Source organism: Labeo rohita, chromosome 16 (genome assembly GCF_022985175.1).
Source record: "Labeo rohita strain BAU-BD-2019 chromosome 16, IGBB_LRoh.1.0, whole genome shotgun sequence".
Classification (NCBI taxonomy): domain Eukaryota; kingdom Metazoa; phylum Chordata; class Actinopteri; order Cypriniformes; family Cyprinidae; genus Labeo; species Labeo rohita.
Window position 1 is genome coordinate 27,711,368 of NC_066884.1, and position 20,355 is coordinate 27,731,722.

General features: G+C 33.9%; 1 protein-coding gene across 3 annotated transcripts in view; it reads left to right on the plus strand.

The window, feature by feature from the left end:
- The window catches only part of rorc (RAR-related orphan receptor C), a 39,133-nt gene that overhangs the window by 13,115 nt on the left and 5,663 nt on the right, over positions 1-20,355 (plus strand). For 2 of the 3 annotated variants that reach the window (XM_051131693.1, XM_051131694.1), the window contains exons 2-7: positions 402-431; positions 17,456-17,541; positions 17,667-17,808; positions 17,894-18,226; positions 18,324-18,443; positions 18,577-18,698. In XM_051131693.1, coding sequence (XP_050987650.1) covers positions 402-431; positions 17,456-17,541; positions 17,667-17,808; positions 17,894-18,226; positions 18,324-18,443; positions 18,577-18,698 — 833 coding nt within the window. Of the gene's footprint in view, positions 1-401; positions 432-2,885; positions 3,093-17,455; positions 17,542-17,666; positions 17,809-17,893; positions 18,227-18,323; positions 18,444-18,576; positions 18,699-20,355 lie in introns of those variants that run through there. The other variant, XM_051131695.1, reaches the window with a different exon arrangement.

Sequence of the window (20,355 nt, forward strand, 5' to 3'; positions counted from 1 at the left end):
GCTATCGCGATACCACAACATTAATAATACTGTTACATCCCTAGTAGTTACTGATAAACTTGTCTAAGAAAAAGATATTTGTTTGATATGGTTTATTGATTAATAGGGTTGAAAGCTTAACAAATGCAACAAGTAAGACAGCTCAATAGTACATTTTTGGTGATTAAATTTTTATTTTTTATTTTTAAATAAATTGAATTTAACAGATGATTTTGTCATTGTGGTGTGATTTAAATTTTTCAATATACCAAAAATAGCATTTCAAGACATTTGAGTTTGTATCTAGTTACTTTTGATGCTACATTATGATTGTGTTGGATTTCTTATATAACATAATTAGAACATATATAGTTATATTTAACATATTAGTTGTCTAACTATTGTTTTGTGTCCCTCTTTAGGAAATCCAGTGCACAAGAAATCCCATTTAAGTAAGTACAACCATTCATCAGTTAAACACTATTCACTGTGTAGCTGTGCAAGTATATAGTAAAACACAATAGCAGTTTCCTAGTGTGTGCCTGTGTGTTTGCGTGCTTTGGGAGCTGGCTTGTTTTACCCCCATGCATGTTGTTTTTTGCATATCAGAGAACCCCTCTATTGTGGTTATAAGGAGGGGGGCCTGTATCAGTGTAGCAAAGCGGTGCATTATTACACCTGTAAAGAACGCACACATACACACAATGCACCTGTATCCACATATATTTTTACTTTAGCCACAAAAGCTGTGTGTTTAAATGTGAGCAAAGCTACCGTAGACACGCACGCACAGGTGCGCACAGCTATGGGTGTGTGCATCTGAACGAAGATAAGATCTGAGAGTATTTTGGTAAAAAGATGCTGTTTAAAACTCTTCCCGCCTTTGTGTTTGATTACAAGTGTGCATTGTGTAAGTGTCTTAAGCGCTTTCTTTCCTTCCTCTTCTTAAAATTAAAATTTTTGCATTTAAAATTGACTATCACGGCAATGTCCACTAAACTTCCGTATCAATGTCTTTTTAGATCCTTATATAAATTTTTCATCAGTCAAATTCACTTTATAAAAGTGTTAGGAAACCCTAAAAGGAAAAAAATGAGTAGGTTTCATGTTATATTAGTGTTCTGGCTTTATTCAAATGTGACTGTAGGTGGATTAGAAAACACGCACAGCGTGGTTGGATAATGATTCATAATGACAAGCAATAACAACACTGTGCCGTACGCTGTGGCAGCGATATCACATGATGATCTTAACCAGGTTGTTTACACCAATACCCTCTACCACCTATCAGACCAGCATCACATCCTTTCTAAACAGTTCCTCATTAAAAATAATAGTCAATAAGTCAATGCTTCACAGTTCAAGTCTCATTGAATCACTTGACTGGGGTGGTATCCTTCAAAAGACACTAATGTGTACCATTTAGAGACTAATATGGGTCATTCTATAGTAGGGGGACATTTAGAATTTGATAATGTGAAGAAAAACGTTTTTTCTTTTTCCCAAAAATCCAAACATGACCATACATAGCTGCTTTGAAACAGTCTATATTGTATAAAGTGCTATATGAATGAAGGTGATCTGTAGGAATATGTGCTTAAAATACCATCTATGTTTGCTACTGTCCACCATGTTACCTTTACTGGGTAACACAGTTGACAGGTAACTTAGTTGACATTTTTAGTGTGTTGGGCCTATACTCAACAGAGAAGCCTAGAACTACTGAGCATATGGTATGTTTAGAAATATAATTTCATACACAAAACATAAGTTTTATTTAAATTGTCTTGTTAAAATTTGCAGCAGTAATGCTTGGGTAACACTGTTGACAGTCAGTTAATATTTTAACCAATATTAGGGGAAAGAGAGAGAACATAACTTCTAGTGTTTCATCCATGTGCTTCTAGAGGAAATATCATCATACCGTGCAAATTATGCAAGAATGTGACAAACTATTAGTTTTTAATGGGGAGTTTTCTGGTGGGTAACTTAGCTGACAATGTTTTTTTTGGACTCAAATAAAACAAGTTATATCATATTAAACACTTATTATTTTTGAAGCGCACACCCAAGTGTCTTGATAACATAATCTAACTGAAGGCAAAACTATGAAATTAATTTATATTTGGGTCATTTTCATGCTTAAATGCAGAGTAGAATGAGCAACCTTACAAAACTGGACAGCTGAATACCAGGGTTGTATGTGATAGGAACATAATTTCTGAACAAAAGATACGATTTTGTCAACATATAGTAGTGTGATTAGGGAAAAATATAATTGTGTATTAGAAAATTAAGCTTCAGGGCTTTATATTGATGAAAATATATTAAAAATATACTTCATGGACATGAGGTGCACCCACAATTATAGAATGACCTATATGAGCAATACCTTCAAGTTACTAATATACAGCCTTTAGCGGTAAACGTGGTATAAAAGTATACATTTCCTGTGCCAGTGACAGCTTTTGTACTTTTTTTTTTTTCCTGAGAGCAAAACCAATGAACAGAAATTATACAGGATGCTATTTGGGAGTTTTGAGTTTGAAAGTGAGCAGGATAGAGTGAGGACCTTAGGATTTCAGGTTAAAGGATGCACTGAAGGCATGCACAGCCCTGTTGAAAAATCCAGCATATGCTGGTTAAACCAGCACATGACCAGCTCAAACCAGCAGCCATGCTTCAACACATATCTAACCAGCATATGCTGGATTTTTCAAGAGGGAGAGGTGAGCTGCTCACTGCTGAAATGGAAAGAGAAAGAGAAAGTAGGGTCCACCTATTGACGGACCGAGAAATAGCACATAAAGTTCTTTAGCACATACACCACGCGTGTGCGACAGAGAGAGGTGTACCTATCTTGAGTTTGAAAGGGACAGGCCCTCTACCTCTTTGTCACTCGCGAATAGAAACACACACAAATGCTCTCTCTCCCTATAACCTACCGACAGAAAACCACCTAATCTCACTGTCATCTCCCACCCCGCGACAGCATCACCTTTCAGAAGTTTGGTTAACTCTGAGACAGACCTGTCAACCGTATTGAGTGATTTTGACGTATATCTTCCACACAGAAAGACAGCAGTTCACACATGCTGTGAAGATGATGCGAGGTAGGCGTTTATGTTTTGTGTCTGGCCTAGAAAGTATGTATTTTTATTTTTGACTTTGTATGGGTGTGTGACAAATGTTTGTTTACATCACATTGGATGCATCCTCGTGTCTAAGTAATGGTTTTCATTTTGGTTAGTGCAACTTCGTCAGAGCACAAGTTGCGAAACACTTGCATCCATATTGCTGTACTGTTTCACTCATCAAACTTTAGTTTAGGACAACGTGATTATATATCCATTGCTTTGTGTATCTCAGATTGGATTGACCATTTTGGAGTTTAGCTGTGTTGTTTGTAGTTTTGCACGACTTAATCCACCATATTAGCGGGGTCCAGGTCTTCTTGTACCATCTGAGTCAGAGATGGTCATCTCGAAGGATGAGGTGTGATGATATGCAGGATTTTGTAGGAATACAGAAAGTAGTGTAGATCTGATATGCTTTGATTTTGAAATGAGGATTTTGATTTATAATTTCTTTATAAATGGCATTCCCTGATGAACCTGATGACCTGATGAAAATTTAAGATGGCGTTAACACGCAACATAACTATCAGTGTTTTTATAAGAAAGCATATGTGCCTTTTAGAATTTGTTGCACAAAATATTAAGTTTGACTTGATAAGATACTTGGGCGTTAAAACATTCAAAAAAGATTCATTTGTTTTTAATTAATTGAAATATGCCATGCAACCTCTTTCATTCTAATTCTATTTTTCATACTTGCTTAATGTTTGCTTTTACCTTATGTCATTTATTAATGCCTTTAATAGTAGAATCATGGGTAGTGTGTGTGCGTGTGTGTGTGTGTGAAGTGGTCCAGTGTAGGTGTGTAACTCTACATGTTCTCACTGAGTAAAGGGATTTTCACACATTCAACATCAAAAATGCCATTTTCTTTTTCATAATTTACTTTTGAGCCTAAAGCACAACATTAGCTTAGTCTAAAAGCTAGTTTGACGTGAAAAACCGAATGATCACATTAGAAATTGAAATAGAAAGTACCCTTTTGAACTAGATTTAACTTGGTGCTTTCTTTCAACCTGGACAAAGTCTTATAAATGACTGAAATAACGGGACTTTCCTATGCTAAGATAAACACAAGATGTTCAAACATATGAAAAACCTAATGTTCGTAACTCTTGTAGTCCACTAAATTAAGCAAAATGATTCTGCATTAATAATGAATTTATCAGTTCTTTTCTACAGTTTAGTTTTCAACTAAAATAAGGCAGGTAATTATTTAGATTTTTTTATAAATGTGACCCTGGACCACAAAACCAGTCATAAGTAGCATGAGCCAACAATACATTGTATTATGTAAAATTATCGATTTTTCTTACATGATCAAAAATCATTACGATATTAAGTAAAGGTCAGGTTGCATGAAGATATTTTGTACATTTCCTACCGTAAATATATTAAAACTTAATTTTTGATTAAAAAAGTAATATGCATTGCTAAGAACTTCATTTGAAAAACTTTAAAGGTGATTTTCTCAATATTTTGCTTTTTTTGCACCCTCAGGTTCCAGATTTTCAAATAGTCAACTAAATACTGTCCTAAGCTTATTTATTCAGCTTTCAGCTGATGTATAAATCTCAATTTCAAGAAACTGACCCTTATGACTGGTTTTGTGGTCCAGGGTCACAAATATAAACTTTATATAGATCCATAAACTCGCAACAAACAGTAGACAGTGACAGCTAATCTAGGTAATCAGTTAGTCAAGAACCTGAGCCACAATATTGTTTAATGGCCAGATCAGTTGATTATTAGTTTATCTTGTGCTTTGTGGCTGTTATGATTAGTACCACAACTATAGATATGATGGAGATGACCTACAGATAACAGGTATAATGTGCAGATTATCACATTAATAATGCCAACACTGCAAGATAAGTGTCGCTTTCAGAAACCCTCCTTTGTTCTGAGTCACTGCTCCTGGCCTAAACGCGAAGCAACTGCTAAAACCATAAAGACGATCTTTAATTCTCTCTCTGTTTTTGTTTACTTTATCCTGAAACCCCCACAGACAAACTGAGGACCCCCAAAGTATCAGATGACATTCGTTTGTGAAGCTTGTGGTTGTGGACATTGTTCAGAAATGACTCTCAAATTGGCATTTTCGTACAGTCCCCTTAAAACTGAATTTTCCGTAGCAGCCCACATCACGTATGTGGTTAAATATCTGCTCATCAAAATTGCTACAATTCAAGCAGGACTTGCTGAACTCAGCTGTGCTCTATCTTATCACTTTGCATTATCTGATGCAGGTTTGCACAGAAGCTCTCGCCACAGTCCAGCACCCTGCTGAACGCTGTTTTTTAAGTGTGTGTGATTAAAAAAAGTACTTAAGATACCAGAAAAGAATTCCAGATTCCAACCACAACTGAGAGTGCAACCTCTTGCATTGATTTTCATTTAAAATGAACTTTTTCTATTGTGTATGTACTTTACATGTAACTTAAGTGTTTCTCATGAACCTAAAAATGCTTAAACGCTAGACAAATATATATTGGGTCTACAGTACAAATACTTTTGGAAAAACATCCTACGATGCGTCTCATAAAGCGCATGCGACGTTGTAAAGTAGGCGAATTTCTTTAAAGCAACTAAAAAGTTTTTATTTAAGATTTCAGTCACTGCATGATTCCTATACCTCCGTGTTTTACTTCTGTTTTGTTTTTTTGTTTTTTAATATGGAAAGTAGTAATAAGTATGCATGTCCAGACTGCTAACACTTTTTCTTTGCTATAGTTCAGTAGTGTCAGATTTTTGTATACCAAAAATCTCCTTTCAATACAATAAAATATTATTAAATATTTATTTTATTTCAGAACAGGATCAGAATGTTAAAAAAGGCCTAAAAGTTCCTGGTTTTTAATTCATGAGAGACATAGAGAACACACAGCGTTAGTCAGACTGAGGCAGAAAGGAAAGTACAAGCAGAAAGACCTTCCGGTTTTGATCTTCATCCGATGAGCACAACCGGAAAGAAAATTGGTGGATTTCATTGAATACACTTTTTGGTTTTATACGCACATTAAGAAAACATGCAGAGTGAGGCATTTTGCAACGTTGCACTAGATTCTAACTGCACACACACTCACATACTTTCTGAATTTACTGCCAATGAACGCTTCACCAGCTGCAAGTCTGTTCTGCGCTGTGGTCACCCGTTCAAGTCCCTGTGTGTGTGAGTCTGTGTGTACGTCGGCACACACATATGTGTGTACGTACACAGGTGTGCGTGCAGAGCTTTCGTTTGAATGCTGTTTTTCCATCACCTACATTTTGGCTTGTTTTTCTCCATTGTTACCAAGTAAAACAATGCCGTCAAAAAGAACACAAGTTTAAATTATATATTTTAAAAATGTTAAATACATTTAAAAAAAATCTAATCTGATCTGTTTTTATACAGACCAAATGCTTATGAAACCAAATGTTACGAAAGGAAAGTTGAAAGTCGCAAATGCACGCAGCACACTGATATGTGTATAAATTTACCGTTTTTTTTGTGTGGGGGTTCACTCCTTTTTTCACTCTTGTTCTTAAATGTCTTAAAATCTTCAAAGAGTCTGAAATCATGACTTATACATTCAGTGACTAAAGTCTTGAAAACCAAAGAGATATTCTCTCCCCCTGAATTCACAAAGCGTTTCCATTCAGACTTTTTTAAAACGTAATTCAGTTACGTAAGATTGTGTGTGATATTAACTTAAACAATGAAAACCGTATATAAACGTGTATGTTTGCTTGTGTGTGTGTGTGTGTGTGTGTGTCTGAAACCGCATGCTAAGCACAAAAGTCTTATCAAACTCAGCTTACTTCATCTTATCTTCAGGCACTTTCCTGTGACAAAAGATGTTTTTTTTGTGGCTGTGCTGCTTTGTGAATTATTTTTACAGAGGTGATCCTTAAATGACTTATTTATAAAGCATATTTATTTCAGAAATAGCTTATGTTAATAATACATTAATACACATTCAGTTTTTGTTTATTTTCTTTAATTTAAAAGTTTCACAATACATAAATAAAACAACATGATTAGTAATTGAAGTCATTTTTAATTAAATTATAGTGCAACTATAGTGTCCTAGCACTTTATTAGCAAGTTTTAGCATTAGATATGTTATTCAGGTAGATGTGCATTAAACAAATCTGCTGGATCTCAGTTAGGCAATTCCTCAGTTTGCCTCCTGAGTATGTGTATATTGTTTCTTTGAAAGCTATAAGCTCTTGATGTTTCCAGGTTCTCTCTCTTTCATTCTTTCTCTTGGTGACTCTTTTTTTTTCTGTCCTGTCACAGCACTCTTGCATTCAACTCGAGGATTTCCGTTAGTGGAACCTTGAGGTTTTTCACTAGTTTACAGTGCACAATGATGTTTCAAGAGAAAAGAAAGAACCGCTAGATAGATAATGGAGACTTAAATCCAAAGACTGTCTTAAGATGAGCTTTTGGGGATTCTGCTTTCTTTCTCCACATTAAACATTTCATTAGGCCGTTGTTGTACTGGGAACAGCTGTTGCATGTAGATAAAACAGTCAAATAATATGCACTTTAACTGTCGTCATAAATGTAACCTTTTTGTACCTCTTCAAAACAGTGTTAAAACATATGTCTAAATATCATACAGTATAAATAGAAATTGTTTTTTCTATCTACTGTGGATTTGCAACTCCTTTTCGTGCTTGGCTTTGTGTTTTTTTATGAACGGAAGGTATGAGAATATATATGTTTTATAGTTGAGTATCTTAAAGAGATTCCAAAACCTAAAAACCTGTTAAAATAGAGAAAAAGTAATAAAGGAAACGTATGTGTAGTTATTTTTTTTTTAACTTTATTGGAGAGCCTAAAATTATTTGTAAGTATTTTGTATATTTTTTACACACTATTAAAGTTTTAAAGGAATAAAAAAAAAAAAAGTAGGAGGACCTGCACCATTTGCTGTGGCATTTTCAGACCTAAATACTGAAGTTGTGGTACAGTTTTATGTAATTTATGTAATCAGTGGTACATCAGAGATAATCATTTACGACATATCTCAACTTACATCTTACTTACAGTCATGCAGCAATATATAAAGGTGAGATAGCATCTTCATTTCTGGAAACCTGTATGATCTGAGAGATATGTATAGAAGTCTCTCACAGTTATTGTGCACATTTAAGTACAATTCAACAAGTAACTCTACTTTGTTTCGTTTTAGTTAAAAAAAAAATTGTTGGATTCAGTTTTTCTCCGCTGTGAGCATTTGGCTTAATTTTGCAGAATTATTTGTATGGATATGTCAATGCTTTATGCTGATCTTCAGCTGTGGTAAGTACCTCTGGGATTCATGACTGCTAATATTTGTGATTTGTGGTAATTCTAAATTTTATTCACATATAGACATTATTTAGTATCAGTATTATAGCAGTATCTTTAGAGGCCTATTATTGTCTAACTCATTAGACTGGGATCTTCCTGCAGACCTGTAATAATTCTCTTTCAGAATTTAAGACTGTCGTCTTTATATTTTTCTTTTTTGGTAAATTTCTCATCAGTTTGGCTAGAGGAGATGAGAAACACGAAGGCTTTTTTTAGTCAGTATCAGCGTGTGGTTTAGGTAAACAGATAGTAGAGAAGAGAAGAAGAGAAATGTTCTCTTTATCAGCATGTGGTTTCAGAGAGATATAATGAGAATGAGAAGCGTTTTGTTTCTATGCAGATATTTCTCTTTATTTGGAGTTTGTGTGTGCAAGTGAACATGTTGGTATCAGTGTAATTTTAAACACAAGCAGACAGAAAACACAAGCAAGAAACCCAGGAAGAGATTGTTTTTAGATTACAGGCCTTGTGTAGGAGAGAGGCTGCTTTAGTGAAGGAATCCCTCATATGAAGATAAAAGTGTTGAATTGCATGCGAGCATGCCAGTTAGATAGGACACTCTAAGAAAGAAAAGGTACGAGTAATTTTCTGCCAGGACATTACAGACATTTCCTTTAACCCTAAACATAAGACAATGCAATGCAATATTCAAAGTATGTGTAAAATACCTGTGAAAAAAAATGTGAAAAATTCCTTCATATTAGCAGTATATTGTGCCTCATTTTACTGACTTTTCTTAGAGTGCAGAAGAAAGAACGTAATCAAAAAATTCTGAAAATAAGGCAAGAGATAAAAGTCTACTGCTACTGGCTGTTGTTTTAATATACAGTAACAGGAAATTTTGTTTGTTCGTTTATGTTAAAGTAGCCCAATTCCACAGGAAAAGACTAGGCAACCCTGCTTGTAGTGTATTGATATCTGAATATACACTAAACATCTACTATTCAAAAACTTTTGACTGGTAATGTTTTTTAAAGAAGTCTCTTCTGTTCACCAAGGCTGCATTTATTTGATCCAAGGTTCAGCAAAAACAGTAACATTTTGAAATATTTTTACTATTTAGAATAACTGTTTTCTATTTGAATACATTTTAAAATGTATTTTATTCCTGTGATCAAAGCTAAATTTTCAGCATCATTACTCCAGTCTTCAATGTCACGTGATTCTTCAGAAATCATTGCTGTTCAAGAAACATGTATTATTATTATTATTATTATTATTATTATTATCATCAATATTTAAAACAGTTGAGTACTTTTTTCAGGATTCTCTGATGAATAGACCCAAAGATCAGCATTTATATGAAATAAAAAGCTTTTGTAACATTATATTTTTTGGTAAAGAACTTATAGAAATAAATACCTTTATTTAGCAAGGATGCTTTAAATTGATGATAAAGACATTTATAATGTAACAGAAGATTTCTATTTCAGATAAATGCTGTTCTTCTGAATTTTCTAGATGTCAAACCTGAAAAAATTATACTAAGCTGTTTTTAACATAATTATAATAATAATAATAAATGTTTTTTGAGCAGCAAATCAGAATATTAGAATGATTTCTGAAGGATCATGTGACACTGAAGACTGGAGTAATGATACTGAAATTTAGCCTTGAAATCACAGGAATAAATTACATTTTAAAATATTTTCAAATAGAAAACAGTTATTTTAAATAGCAAAAATATTTCAGAATTGTACTGTTTCTGCAGTACTTTGGATCAAATAAATGCAGGCTTGGTGAGCAGAAGAGTCTTCTTTAAAAAACATTAAAAATCTTACTGTTCAAAAACTTTTGACTGGTAGTGTATATAGAATTTTAAATGATTTTATATCAGATTTCATGTACTAAAATAACTACAATGAAATATATTAAACTAAAAATTAATGGAAACTAAAATAAAAACATACATAGAATATATGTAGACAAAAAAAATATAATTGACTATGTTAACTAAAATTAATAAACTATTTTAAATAAACTTTTAAAAAATATCTTAGTGACACTAAAACAACACTGATAGTATCATGTTAGATATTTTACCTGTTTTTAGGGCTCATAAATGGCTGTAATGCACTGTTGAAATATTACCTTTCTGCTCAGATTAGTCAGTAGTGAAAAGAACTAAATTGGTATTTCTATGGTGCCATCTGCCACTGTGATGTGGTCGTTTACCTGCCTTCAGAGTTATTAGTCATATGGCATTTAGCTTATCGACTGGCTAAAAATCTGGCTGCAGAATTGAACGCCCACAAGCAAACATGGCCGTTTTCAAATTGCATCTGCAAATGTCACATGCAGTCAATAGGATGTCAACCCACATTCACACCTTTTCTCCAGACACACACACACACACACACTCTGACATGAGACCCACACTCTTGCAAAAACTGTTGCAAGGAGTTTCCTTTTGTGCCCTAAACCATGACACACCTTGACACAGTGACATAAACATACTGACACAGAAACATGCATACTCCAATTACTGTATGCCCACAGAAACTGTCTGTCATTTATAGATGTATGATGGTTGGATATGGATTAATACAAAAGCTGTGAAATCTGATGGTGATTTTTAAAAAGTAAATGTAAGAATATGTTTATATTGCTAGCAATATTTCAAGATGAACCCTTACTGGGCTGAAGCAACTTTTTTTCTAAATCATGTTGAAATGTATCAAATATGATATCATACATTATAAACAGAAATCAACGTTGTATTGCACTGCATTATACAGTATGTTTTGCTCCCTACAATAAAAACTACAGATTTTGTATCATAAAAACTAAGCATTTAAATATCATTTCACTAAGATATAAGGTTGTTATAGAGTGATATTTACATGCATTTTATGCAAGTAGTCTGCTATACAGTTATAAAGATTCTATTGTTTTACATTACAACTCATTAGGAATAAATCTTACTCTTTTGGCATATAATATCAGCAATTTTTCCTCTCTTTGTATATGAGCTCCATACTCTCATATGTGACCCTAGACCACAAAATCAGTCATAAGGGTCAGTTTTTGTGAAACTGAGATTAATACATCATCTAAAAGTTGAATAAATAAGCTTTCCATTGATGCATGGTTTGTTTGGATAAGACAATATTTGTCTGAGATACAACTATTTGAAAATCTGGAATCTGCGGGTGCAAAAAATCAAAATATTGAGAAAATCGCCTTTAAAGATGTCCAAATGAAGTTCTTAGCAATGCATACTAATCAAAATTAAGTTTTGATATATTTACTGTAGGAGATTTACAAAATATGTTCATGGAACATGATCTTTACTTAATATCCTAAAGATTTTTGGCAAAAAAAACGAGAATTTTGACACATACAATGCATTTTTGGCTATTGCTAAAAATATACCCATGCTACTTAAGGTTTTGTGGTCCAGGGTCACATATATAAAAGCCTCAACAAAACACATTTATTTTTTTAAATTAAAAAAAAAAAAAAAAAAAAAGAAAAAAAAAAAGTATAATTATCAGATTTTTCTGACTGTCATTACATGCCAGGCTTTACACGTTTAATTAAATAATTTATAATAACACATTATAAATGTGCATGATATTGCTTGACAAATGTTGCATTCAATTTCAAGAAATATGAGATGTTTTGGTTTCTTGTGATGTATTTTTTTTTTTTTAATGGGTGCTGTATCTGATTAATATTTCTGTCCATCTTCCTTTGGGAGACGGTTGGATTGGGGGAAGAGAGGATGAGAAAAAGAGGGGCGGAGTGAAGAGGGGGATGGACATTCCTGGCAGTAAAAACACAGATGAAAGAGCATATTACTGGCAGTCGCATCCTTTGTGAGCGAGACAGAGAGAGGGAAAGAAAGAGCGAGATAAAGCATGAAAGAGGGAAAGTCAGAGTGAAAGAGAAGCCAGTAAACCACTTAAAAAGACTTGAGGTTTGACACCTTTACGTCCACCTCCTCACACTCAATATTCCCCGAGTCTGAGCCAGTCACGGTGAATCTCCCTGTTTTCTTGTGACGTGTTATTTGATTTTGTTGTTTTTGTGAGAAAGACTGCCCTTCTTTGATTCACCCACTGTAAGGGCTTTGATGGACCAGGTGGGAAAACTCTTCAAAAGAAGTTTTAATTTCTGACATGAAAAGGTCAGACTGACATGACACATTCAGATTCCACTTTACCTCACATCACCTTTTTATGAAATTATATAATATCATTTCAGCATAATAACATATTGTTTTAGACTGTTCACACTGTATTTAACCAGGATAAGCTCAATTTTAACCTTGGGTTAAGCAGCATTTCACATGGGTGATTTTGAAGGGGAACTGCTGAGGTGCAGGTGTGAATTAGTAATACAGAGAAAAAGTATTAACAGATTTATTTTAGTTTTAGATTACATTTAGAAAACATTTAGATTAATGTTTTATTTTATTTTATTTTATTTTATTTTATTTTATTTTTTGCCCACCAACCAATATTACCAGCCATTTTTATTATTCAGGTATAGTTCAAATGTATGAAACAAAAGTCAAAATATAATTAATTATTTAATTTCTTTGTTTCTTTGATCATTTATGCATTCACTCTTAAAGGGATAGTTCACTCAAAATGAAAGTTCTGCCATCATTTATTTACTTTCCACTTCCAAACCTGCCTGGGTTTTTCTGTTGAACACAAAAGAAGATATTTTGAAGAATCAAACAGTTGACGGTAGCCATTGACATCCATAGTATTTTTTTTCCCCCTCATGCTATGAAAGTCATTGGCGACCAACAACTGTTCGGTTACCAACATTCTTCAAAGTATCTTCTTTTGTGTTCAACCGAAGAAAGAAACTAGTTTTGAAACAACTTGAGGGTGAGCAAATGATGACAAAATTTTAATTTGTGGGTGAACTGTCCCTTTAAGAGGATAATTTACACCAGTTCTTTTTAATTTACAGATATTAGACTAAAAAGTAACTAAAATGCTTAAATACAATTTAATTTAATAAGTAAAATGTGACCCTGGACCACAAAACCAGTTATAAGTAGCACGGGTATATTTGTAGCAATAGCCAAAAATACATTGTATGGGTCAAAATTATCAATATTTCTTTTATGCCAAAAATCATTAGGATATTAAGTGAAGATCTTGTTCCATTAATATGTTTTGTAAATTTCCTACTGGAAATATATCAAAACTTAATCTGTAATTAGTAATATGCATTGCTAAGAACTTAATTTGGACAACTTTAAAGCTGTTTTCTCAATATTTTGATTTTATATTTTATATTTTATATTTTTTGCACCCTCAGATTTCAGATTTTCAAATAGTTGTATCTTGGCCAAATATTGATATTAATGAAAAACTTATTTATTCAGCTTTCAGATGATGTATAAATCTCAATTTTGAAAAATTGACACTTATGACTGGTTTTGTGGTCCAGGGTCACAAATAAGAAATATTTCGATTTTCCTGTATTTAGATCTATGGTTCCATGAAGAACCTTTGACATCAGTTGCAACTTTCCATTGCAAGATCTTCACACTTTTAAAGATGGTTCTTTAAGAAATTGTTCTCTGAAGGGTTTTTGGGAAACATAAAATGGTTCTTCTATCCACATTATTTTTCAACATGGAAGTAAGCCATTTTCTGTGAATGTGCAGGGACATATGGAGAAAAATAACAACGTGCAGTAAATATATTAAGATAATACATCAAAATAATATGTTAAGACACACCAGTTTGCAATATCAAGCAGCAAAATGAGCTGTTTTGTACAGCTAAAAATAGCTGGAACTTAATGACACAGAAAGCCAGACACATTAAATTTACAAATGGCCGTGCACAGTTTTATAGAAAATAAGAAGGTGGGTTATATCACAACAGAACGGAACCTTCATTTTTAGTGTATTTTGAAAATTCTACAAAGAAAGAAAAAATGCAAATAAAGGTAGAAAGAAATTAGATAATTTACCAATGCAAAAACCAAAGAGAGGACTTGCGTAAAAGACAAATCTCTTGCAGAAGCAGAAGCAGAAGCAGCATCGTATGTGGAGCTGCACCAAATGTTGATGACTACACTGACAATTCACCTGACGCCTAACCCCAATGTTGTTGTGCAACATTCACAAATGTGTGGAACTGTGCACTATCCGTAAATCGAGAGAGATTTATGTTCATATTTACATTATAAGCACATTTGTGCACAATGCACAAAATTCCCATAAGACAAAACCACTGAACGGCAAAGAAACAGCAATTTTTCATCAAATGTCAGTTAAGATGTTGTGCAAAATATAAGTCTTCACAACTGCACAAAATCCACTCACAGCATTACATTAAGCTAGGATTAAATGTGACCCTTGGTTAACAATTTCAAGTGTAATCCCGTTAGTTCAGCTCTCAATTAAAACCTTTTTACTACTTTTTTTTTTTTTTTAAATAAGCCTCAGTGGAATGTGTCGTTAAACTTATGAACTTTAACCTTGTATCTTCTCTTCTTCACTTCCTTCTCTATGCTTCCTCCCACCTGTGTGTATATATGTGTGTGTGTGTGTGTGTGTGTGTGTGTGTCATGTTCCTTGGTACTGGACCATGTGACCACATCACTTAGCCACACACACACATTGCTGGATTCCAAGAAATAAGTAGGTTAGATTTACTGTCATTTTGACTAAAAGCACACACACATATACACACACACACACTAATGTATAGAACATACACTTTGAGTTTTAGCTTAGGAACCTTCAAACATGCCCGAAATGCAACAAAACCTCAAAATGCAAGACTCCAGACCACAACATACAATGCAGCAAGAAATGAAAATTTCCCCTATCTGTGATGTTATTATGAACGATTCATCAGTGTATAGGTCCCCACTATAAAATCTGAAATCAGCTACATTTCAGGGACCGGCCATCAGTCATTGAGAAGAAAAACACACAGTTAACTTGCTAAATAATGTTTTCATTAAAATCTTGGGGAAAGAAAATATCATTGGCTTAGTATACAAGCAATGAAAAGTTCCCAACATGACAAACATATGCGTATGTGCATGTGCATTTTTGTTCGTAGCACAACAGTAGAGTTACACTTCATTCATACCTCTTTCATTCCTTTCATTCATCCTCCCCCTTCCCTTCTCTCCCTCTGTTCATTAGATTAGAGTTTCTTAATGTGGCTTTCAGAGATTATCTTTAGTCTGTTACAAAACCAGTGTGTGTTCGTGTTTCAGCAGCAGGTTTGTGTATTTATACTTCTGTGTATTTCTGCTTGTACACTTGTACTGTGAGTGTGTATTTAACAGCAAATACACTTAAGGACATCTACTAAAGAACCAGTCATCCAGTGTTTTATATCTTCATCTTAGTTAGTCTACTTCATGCATCACAATATACCTATTTGGTAAATGTACTACTTTCCTCTGACTTTCCTCTTTCCATTTTAACATCTTAAATCATTAACACGCATCTTTAACCACTTAAAGAAATGTTTTTTTGTTTTTGTTTTTCCAGCTTGGTATGCCTGTGCTTTTATTGAATGTGATTACTGATAAATGGAACAGTTTTTATGAAATTTTTATTTTGTTTAAAGAAGTCTCTTACAAGCACGCTCACCAAGCCTGCATTTATTTGATCCAAATTACAGCAAAAACAGAAAAATAGTGAAAAATTTAAACTATTTAAAATAACAGTTTTCTATTTGAATATTCTAAAATGTGATTTATTGCTGTGATTTCAAAGCTGAATTTTTAGCTTCATTACTCCAGTCACATGAGCCTTTAAAAATCATTCTAATATTCTGATTTGCTGCTCAAAAAACATGTATTATTATTATTATTAATATTATTATGCTGAAAACAGCTGAGTAGATTTCTTTCAAGTTTCTTTGATGAATTGGAAGTTCAGAAGAATAGCATTTATCTGAAAAAGAAATCTTTTGTAACATTATAAATGTCTTTATCATCATTTAAAGCATCCTTGTTAAATATATATAAATTTCTATAATTTCTTTCCCAAAAAAATTATACTGACAAGTTTTTGAATAGTATATAGTGATAAATGTTACAAAAGCATTTTATTTCAAATAAATGCTGATCTTTGGATCTTTCTATCTATCAGATAATCGTGAAAAAAAATTACTGAACTGTTTTAAATGTTGATAAAAACAATAATAATAAATGTTTTTTGAAAAGCAAATCGGCATATTAGAATGATTTCTGAAGGATCATGTGACACTGAAAATTCACCTTTGATCACAGGAATAAATTGCATTTTAATATATTTTCAAATTGAAAGTTTATTTTAAAGAGTAAAAATATTTCACAATATTGCTGCTTTCGCTGTGTATTGAACCAAATAAATGCAAGCTTGGTGAGCAGACTTCTTTAAAAGACACTGCAAATCTTACTGTTCAAAAACTTTTGACTGGTAGTGTATTATATACTAGGCTGCATTTATATGATCAAAAATATATTAAAAACAGCTATATTGTGAAATATAATTACAATTACAGCTTTTATTTTAATACATAATTTTAATAGTATATTTTCAAAACTGAATTTTCAGCAGCCTTTAAGCCAATCTTCAGTGTCACATGATCTTTTAGAAATCATATGCTCATTTATTGGTAAAGAAACATTATCAAAGTAAAAACATTTGTGTTACTTAACAATTTTGTGGAAACTGTTATATTCTTTTTTAGTCTTATTCAATAAATTAAAATAAAGTAAAAAAAAAACAAAAAAAAAAAACAACAGCATTACGTTGAAATATAAATATTTGTAACATAAATGTCTTTTAATCAGGTTGATGCACTCTTCCTATAAAGTATTCATCAATGACAGTATTTTTTCCAATAAAAAATCATATTTTTAACAACTTTTTTTGGCTGTACTGCCCTCTGTTGGCTAGAATTTTAATCTGATTAATAGCTTTGGGAGTTATTTCAATCATCTGTGATAGCTCAACACATTGGCTTTAATGTTTGTTTTGTTGTTCTGTTTGTATCTATAGCTCAGATTGAGGTGATCCCATGTAAGATCTGTGGAGATAAGTCATCAGGGGTTCATTATGGAGTTATCACTTGTGAGGGCTGCAAGGTAAGAAAAGCAACAATACTTAACCAGTGTCAAATATTCATCATTTAAGATAGATTTAATTGTGATTTTAATTGTTTAATCGTAATTGTTCTAAACCCCGTCTCCCACTTTCTCTTTCCCAAAAGGGCTTCTTCCGCAGAAGTCAGTCCTCCAGTGTGCAGTACTCATGCTCCAGACAGAGCAACTGCCCTATTGACCGTGCCAGCCGTAACCGCTGCCAGAGCTGCCGCCTCAAAAAATGTGTCGCTCAGGGAATGAGCCGCGACGGTAAGAAGGATAGAAGCAAATATTAAATTCAACCAAAATTATATGCAACCTCATAACTGTAGTAATGTTTTCTCATCTTCCTCAGCGGTGAAGTTTGGCCGTATGTCTAAGCGTCAAAGAGACTCGCTATTTGCAGAAGTCGAGAGACATCGGCAGCAGCAGCGTCTTCAGGCCAACTCTCTCCAAGAGCCCCAGCCTCTCCCAGCCTACCGTTCCGGCAAAGAGCCCAGAGAACAGTCATCACATCTCATCCCACCTCTACCTCCAGCTTACCCTTATTCTGTAGAGCCTGAACTGCAAGGCTGCCCTCCAGAGGTGCATCCATACCTGGAGTGTCGCATAGGCGAGGCCCAGGCTCAGAGTCTGGCCTGCAGGGCCTCTCACAGGAGAGGTGAGAGCAACAGCTTAGCTGGGAGAGGTAAGTAAATCTCCACTGAAGGAAGTACTTTTCATCTGGTAGATAAATCTCATGTGATTTTGTGGTGATATTGAAGTGTTATATTTCGCTCTTTCAGGGTTTGACTCCACAAGGTCTACACCAGAGGCTATTCTGAACATGAGCGGCAGTGAAATGGGGTTTCGTCCTTTTGACCCTGAGAGCTCGTTCTTTTCTTTTCCGACATCTCTGCACATAGGTGAGAACCACAAGCAGTTTAAAGATTCATGTGTGCTGTGTGGTGTAATAAAGTGGTTTAAAGTGATCACACCTTTAGGACTGTGGTTTCGATTTTAAATTAACATGCCTTCCATTGTGTGTTTTTTTGACAGAGGAGCTCTCTGCAAGTATCGTACGTTCTCACAGGGAGACGACTCAGTATCGACCTGAGGAGCTGCAGGCTCTCAGATGGAAGGTTTTTAGCAGGGAGGAGATCCACGCTTACCAGAGCAAAGTACATGTCATCTATTCTATTCAGTTGTAACTGATGACCATGTTAAATGGTGTGGCATTTTTTTATTGTAAAGGCTCTGAGATACTTCAAGTTAAATCGAAATTGAATAAGTGTGATGTCATTTTTAACCTAAATCAAACAAAATATCTTGAGTTTGTTTTGGTGGTTCGACACAGCTCACCAGTGCAATCTTTTTGGAAAATCTCAAGGGATAGTTCACCCGAAAATGAAATTCTGTCATTACTTACCCCTGTGTCGTTCCAGAGCCTTAAGACCTTTGTTCAACTTCAAAACACAAATTAAGATATTTTTGGATGAAATCCGGGGTCTTTCTGAACTTGCATAGACAGCGACACAATTGACACGTTCAAGGCCCAGAAAGGTAGTAAGGACAACGATAAAATGGTCAATGTGACAGCATTGGTTGAACCATAATATGTGACCCTGGACCACAAAACCAGTCATAAGGGTAAATTTTTCGAAATTGAACTTTATACATTATCCGAAAGCTGAGTAAATAAGATCAATATTTGGCTGAGATACAACTATTTCAGTATGTAGAATCTGAGGATGCAAAAAAATCAAAATATTAAGAATTCAGTTTTTATATATTTACAGTAGGAAATTGACAAAATATCTTCATGGAACATGATCTTTACTTAATTTCCTAATGATTTTTGGCATTAAAAGAAAAATCTATAATTTTGACCCATACAATGGATTTTTGGCTATTGCTACAAATGTACTCCAGTGACTTAAGACTGGTTTTGTGGTCTAGGGTCAAATATTATGAAGGTACGAGAACACTTTTTGTGCACAGAAAAAACAAAAATAATGACTGTATTCAACAGTTTTCTCTCTTCTGTGTCAGTTCCTGTCATGCATTCATGAGAGTACAGAATATACTGATGAAGAACTAAGAGAGATAGATGTTTTACGTCAGAACCCCGACTCCTGCATCAGCAGCACCACACGCATGTGTCCTGATAGACTGACACAGAAGAGAAGAAATTGCTAAATAAAGTCAATATTTTAGTTCTTTATGAAAAATTACGGTCGAACCACTGATGTCATATGGATTATGTTAACAATATCGTTACTACCTTTCTGGGCCTTGAATGTGTCAGTTGCGTTGCTGTCTATGCAGGGTTCAGAAAACCCTTGAATATCATTAAGAATATTTTAATATGTGTTCCCGAAGATGAACGAAGGACTTACAACGACATGAGGGTGAGTATTTAATAAGAGAGTTTTCATTTTTGGGAGATCTATCCCTTTAAAGCTGACTGTTAAACAACTTTGAACAGCCATTGGTCAATTACAATTAATTTTTTTTTCAAGTGTGATGTAATTTCAAACAAAATCTGGTCTAACAAATGTTCAACCTTCTTTTTGGTTGATCAAAACAACTCGGCAGTGCAAATTTTGTGGAAAACCTGAAGCTGACTTTTAAAACACAATTGAACTGGCATTGGTCCAATATGGTTCATTTGATTTTTTTTTTTCAAGTGTGAAGTGTGGAGTCTCATCAAATGAAGTGTTTGAGTTGACTGTTGACAAGCTGAATGTTAAACACCTTTGAACAGCTATCAGACTAGTAAAAGTAGTAGAGAGTAAAAACATCGAGTGCCGTATTGCAGAACTGATGCAAACATAT